This window comes from Phaseolus vulgaris, chromosome 1 (assembly GCF_051622355.1).
Source record: "Phaseolus vulgaris cultivar YP4 chromosome 1, ASM5162235v1, whole genome shotgun sequence".
NCBI classification, from domain to species: Eukaryota; Viridiplantae; Streptophyta; class Magnoliopsida; order Fabales; family Fabaceae; genus Phaseolus; species Phaseolus vulgaris.
Window position 1 is genome coordinate 20,222,958 of NC_143498.1, and position 6,243 is coordinate 20,229,200.

A 6,243-nucleotide genomic window follows, 5' to 3' on the forward strand; every position below is an offset into this window, starting at 1 on the left:
TAAACTTCAAAATTCCTTTAAACCTTAACAAATTAATAAAATATAATTTACTTCCAAATGATCTTTATCTTTGCACCATTTCCAAACAACTGGACTCCATGATGAACCAGCGGAAAAATTAACAAGAGAATTCTTATTATTTTCTCTTTCAAAAAATAATAAACCCATTAACGTGTTTATACAGAGTGGGGTCGCATTTGAAGCGCATGCCACAGAAATTTGCTTCAGTATTTGAAGTGTAGAACGTGAAGAGAGAGTCTTTTGATCCACGTTAAATAATTGCATCCACGCACTCAATATACAAGCACGATCCTTTTTAACTAATGCAAATACATATAACTCCTGAGCGAATTAAAAAAAAAAAAGGCGATGCACCAAAAACTGAAATTTTCTCATTAACTCACAAGCTTGATGATTCCAAGAAATTTATTGAAAGGGGAAAAAAGGGCGTTACAAGGAAAAGAAGTGACATCCCTAAGCACAAAGCAAGCAGAAGGAAAGGAAGAAAAGTATATAATAAAAGTGTATAGATGAGGATTGATGATGATTTAGCCCATGTACATGTGGATCCCAATTGCTAACATGAAGATGCAAACAAGGGCAAAGTATAGGATAGCATGGATGAGTATTGATAACCCACTTGTTTGGAAGTTTCCAAACTCTATGAAGCTGCCTCTTCCTGGAATCTGGACCAAAAGACCTGGAGTGAGGAGAATGAAAAGCACCACAGACACAAAAACTGGCCCCCAATCTCCCATCTTCTTCTTCTTCTTCTTCTTCTTCTTCTTCTTCTTCTTCTCTTCTTCTCTTTGAGTGTGTACTTTGCTATTTCACTATGTTATGTATAGGTGCAATATTGACAATGAGTGAAGAAGGGCTTAAAAAGGAAATGGGGCTCAAAGGTGGTCACTTTGGAAGAAGAGACAAGCAATTGGTGAGGTGGAAAAAGCAAAGGTTATGGGATGAAGCTATTCTGATTCAAATTTTACACCTCATACCCACACGCATGCCACCAAAATTAAAGGGAAGCTTCATCTACACCTTCTGCTAATTAAAACTCTCACACACATTTTTTTATTTGTCTGGGATACCCGGATATTCCTATTTAAGGCCAATTATAGGCTTAATTCTTTAATTCTTAAATATGTATTGGTATATGGTCTAGAATTTGAATCTTTGGTCATTAGTTCTACAACAATTAATCTATACAAAAATAAATATTTATGTCAAAATGTGTTCATATTTAATCAACTAAAAGTAAATTCTAATAAATTGACTCATATTTCAATGTCATTACTTTAAAACTATTCTTAACTATATCTATATTTAAGTATCCTTTTTATTTAAACATGATTAAAGATAGCTAAAGAAATGTATTTATTTTACGAAATTTAGAATTTTAACTAGTAGTTCTAATTAACGTGAATTTTAATTTTTTTATATGTAATTTCGAAAACTATAATTTTCTGAACATAATAGTCGGATAAAAGTTAAAAATAACACAGCTAAAATGTGGTAAAAGTGAGGTGAACTTGAGTTGATTCAAATGACCAATTGTTGAACTAATTGAACAATATGAAGACGAATTGAACACTAAAAAACATCTTTCACTGGCAGCAAAAAAACATGTTAAATTTTTATATAGGTAAAAAGAAGATGCTAGAGTGTTTATTTTCTTGTCTGGAGTAGGGATACAAATAGTGTTTCAAATCAATGCATTCGATGTATTAAAATAACTTATTAATATGATTTTAAAAATAAATTGATATTTTTTCATAAAACATAATAATAAAATATTAAAATATAATAAACGTGAGATATTAACTTAAAATTTTAATAAATAATTTTTTGAATTATATCGTTTTCTTTCAAACGCATGTTTAAAATTTATAAATATAATTAAAATATTTAAATTTAAAATTATTTATCAAAAAATAGATAAATATGATACATTAACAGTATGAATTATCAATATATTTAAAAATATAAAATTTACGAGAAGTGTGATTCTATTTTTTTTTAAATAAAAATAAATAAATATATATATATATATATATATATATATATATGTCTACAACATTTTTCCATCCAAATTAGTTGTAGGAATAATATTTCAATATAATGTATTTAATAGTGTGCTAAATAAACAATTACTATTATTTTAATTAATTAATTAATTAATATATTTTGATAAAAAAATAATAAAATATTAATAATATTTTGATGTTCAGATTAACGAAATACCGTTAGGTAAATCACGGAATTTATGGTATTGACTATATTGGAGGTTAATAGTTATATCATAGTTTAATCTCTAAAAAGTCTTAGTGACTTAAAGAGAGGAGAGTGAAATAAATTATTTTAGTATGACTCTTAATTGATGTGAGATTTTTTAGATGTATCATAATAACTTAGCAAACTTGAGGTTAAAATATTTTTAAGAAAAAAAAATAGAGTTTAAAAGCAAACTTGAAATTCGAATATTTGTTTGTATACCCACTTTTAAAATATTCATATTTAAAGTATATTATGACGGTTATGAACATTAAATTCAATAGTTCAATACTCAACAATCTCATCAATTGAGTACTCAACTTAGAATTTAATCAATGCAAATCATGTAACTGAGATTTTACTCTTTTGTTATTTTATCTAGTGACACAATACCTTCGTAAAAGAATATGAGTACAATTAACTATTATTCTAAAAGATAATAAATATATTAAATTTTATTGGTTCAAGCACTAATTATTATTAATTATTATTGAAAGAAAATTTATAATGATAATTGGAACATAACTTTATTTTATTTAAATAAATTATATATATATATATATGATCTAATGATAAGATAACTCATCCTTAAGAGAAGTCACATGAAACTTTTTTACTCTATATTATATATTTCATATATAATGTAAAAGTCTTATTTAATGTATTATTTCTTTCGCTAATTAATTAAAAAATTATCATTGTAACATCCTTACAAAACTATCAAATTTACTATAACCTAACAGAGAGCTTATATAAATCATTTAATATTCAAAATACAACTTAAACATACCCAATATATATATGGGTTAAATATATATTTTTTCCCTATATTATAACACAAAATTGATTTTCGTTTTTAATTTAAACTTTATACAATCCAGGTGTTTGTAGTATGAAAATGATTGGAATAGATCCTTCTACATGTGAAATTGATTCAATTTGAGGTTCCACTTCATCAACTCATTGGAATTAGTTATAATGGGCATCAGTTTGCAATCAAAACAACAACGAATTTTGAAAAAACTAACAATCTTTGAAAAAACCTAACAATCATTTCACATACAGAATAACCCATTCCATTATCATTTTCATACTATAGGTACCTGAATGATCTAAATTTTGAACCGGGAACAAAAATCAATTTCGTGTTATAGTAAAAGAATGAAAAATATATTTAACCATATATATATATATATATGTGTGTGTGTGTGTGTGTGCGCGCGTGTGTGTACACACAAAAGTTCTTACAAAAAGATAGTCAAAATAAAATCTTTAATCTCTTTCAGATGTTGCTCCTACACCTATACCTATATCTACTTGTGTACGTAGTACGGTCATAGAAGATCGCCACATAAACAACACATACAACGTTAAGTTATTTCAAACAAATTTTCAACATAAGAAAATTTATATAAAAGGAAACATTTTAATTAGTAATCCAAAAACAAATCAATTTCAATCAAACACAAACATACAAAAACCATATAGATCACACATAAATTTATACATCAAAGGATATTCAACAAATGGAATATCATCTGAAAGACTCGTGTTAAGTATGTCCTACCCAAAATTAACATTTGATCCAATCCAGGAGATAGATTAACAAGCAAACCCATGAGTAATGGATCAAGATAAGTTCATTACAACTCAAGTCGCACATCTACACTTGTCATGGTGCGCAATAACTTCTCATCAGCTTCTCACCAGTTCTAAAAAACATAAATAGTTTCTCTTTGTTGTAATTCTTTACTTAAATGTAACTTCCAACTCAAGCAAGAGGTTTTTTTCAAGTATACTGAATGTGGCAGAGGATGATCATGCATTGGACAAACAAGTGTCAGGGAAATTTCCAAACTTAATCCTTTCACTTTATATGTGCTTACAATGTTTATAAAATATTTTCTAAATCATTTTGATTGAGGCAAATCATATAAATTATCTTTGCATAAAAAACAATGTTTTAATTGAGATATAAAATGTTTTAAAATGAATTTGAATGAATATTTCATATGACTACTTTGTCCAATATATTAAAACATTCTTTTACATTGAGTAAAATTGGTATAAATTATTAAGAGATATTTTGCACAAGCACAATTATGCTTTAATTAGATATTCAAATCTACGTTGAAAAGGATTTTGAAAAATAGAGTAGACATTTGTCTTTTTCTTTTGAATGTTTTTCGAAATATATTTTGTAGAATATATTCAAGAGAAATTAAATTGCGAAAGATTTAATTCTAAACTTGAATATATTGATATTGTTTTGAATTAATATCTGAAAATGGAATGTATTGATACTTTTAAAAGATATTAAGAGAATATTCTTCACTAATATATTTTCTCTGAGATATTGAAAATATTAATATCACTGGTAATCACAAAGGTTTCTAAATTTGATTTTAGGAACCATCAAGACGTATAGGAGAACAATGACAAGTTTCCTTATTGAGCGTCCAACGGGCATAATGAAGTTATTGCAGAGCGAGATTCGTGAGAAGATATTGAAGACCTTTAAAGTTTTTGCAAATAACAAAGAAAAAGAGAATCTCAAAAGAGATACAATTGAGAAGAATACGAGCGAGAAAGAAGATTAAATATGCAAGCTAGAACTTTCCTAATTCAGTGTCTAATATGATGAAGAGACAGTACAATGTTTGTAGTGGGCTGATCAAAGAAGTTCTTCACAGAACAACTAGGTGACAAAGTGAAGAATGTGATATAGAGTTCAAAAGCGCATTAATGCAAAGATTTATTTCAAGAAACGTTATTCAAGGAATAACAATATCATACATCAACGTTCACAAACTCGAGTAAGAGAATCGGAAACTAGAGACGCACAATTAATGACAAATTGATTATTTCCATATTCAACTTCTAAGGTAATTACAATGAAACAAGTTACAAAGACATGATTGAAGAATCAATCACATGCATTTAAGAGTTAAAGTTAACATCAAAGATCACAAAGGAAACAATTCAAATTGTTTCATATGCTCAAGGATGAAAAGAATATAATTTTGCAAGTACCAAATTAAAGTTTGTGCTCTATTCAACCCCCCTTCTAGAGTACCTTCATATCTTTTGAAGCTTTTCTCTAATTCATAATTGCACATTTCCTCTTTCCATATGCGTTCAAACGCTCAACTAGGAATGTGCATTTTTCTCGTATTGTCATGTGTCAGATGCTACTTTAGGTAACTTGAACTTCCATTCTTGTTGTGTCTTGATCATGTTTTAGCCCTTCAAATCATTCCTTGGAATGTATATCATCTTCTCATAAAGTTCATTGCTACGCTTGATTACTTTATCCAACAATCTTGCTAGGTTGAATCTTTAGTCTTCCATCAAACACCCTGAAAGAAAACTTTAGATCTTCACGATGAGCTTTGCGACTTGATTAATTAGCAATCCCCTTATTACACTTTCTCCATTCTCTCTTCATTAATATAACTTATCATTAATTCTTGATGAATTTGGTCATTGCACATGATTGCGTAAATAACTCTATTTAACTTGATCATTTGACCAAAGATGATTTAAATGGAAACTCATGATATGATCTCTTGTCATGCCCTTGATTGAGAGTTATATTCCTTTGAATATATTATGCATCAGATATTCATTTAATCACATAAATATACCACTAAACTATTATCTTTGAATTATCAACAAATTATCTATTAATTCCAATTAAAAGAATAATATTTCAAGTTTTTTCTTAATTTTTAATAAAAATAGTCGTTGTCAATTAATACAAATTGAAACATTTAAAAATATTTGAAAAAGCATTTTATTTATATTTAATTATATTTGTTTTTCAAGACTATTTTTGAAACAACATTATTTATATAATACAGTTTAAAATAATTATGTATCATAGAATATTAACTTGATTTCCATAGAAATGTTGTTCTTTCTCAAGTCCATTTTAAGCATAAATATTTATCATTTCAGCGTGCTCTT

At 27.2% G+C, this 6,243-nt stretch overlaps 1 protein-coding gene across 1 annotated transcript; it reads right to left on the reverse strand.

Moving 5' to 3' along the window:
- Positions 1 to 370: 370 nt before the first annotated feature.
- LOC137813678 (uncharacterized) lies at positions 371 to 942 on the reverse strand. The gene has a single exon (XM_068616058.2). The coding sequence runs from the start codon at positions 756 to 758 to the stop codon at positions 549 to 551; it is 210 nt and encodes a 69-aa protein (XP_068472159.1). The 5' UTR covers positions 759 to 942; the 3' UTR covers positions 371 to 548.
- Between the last annotated feature and the right edge of the window lie 5,301 nt (positions 943 to 6,243).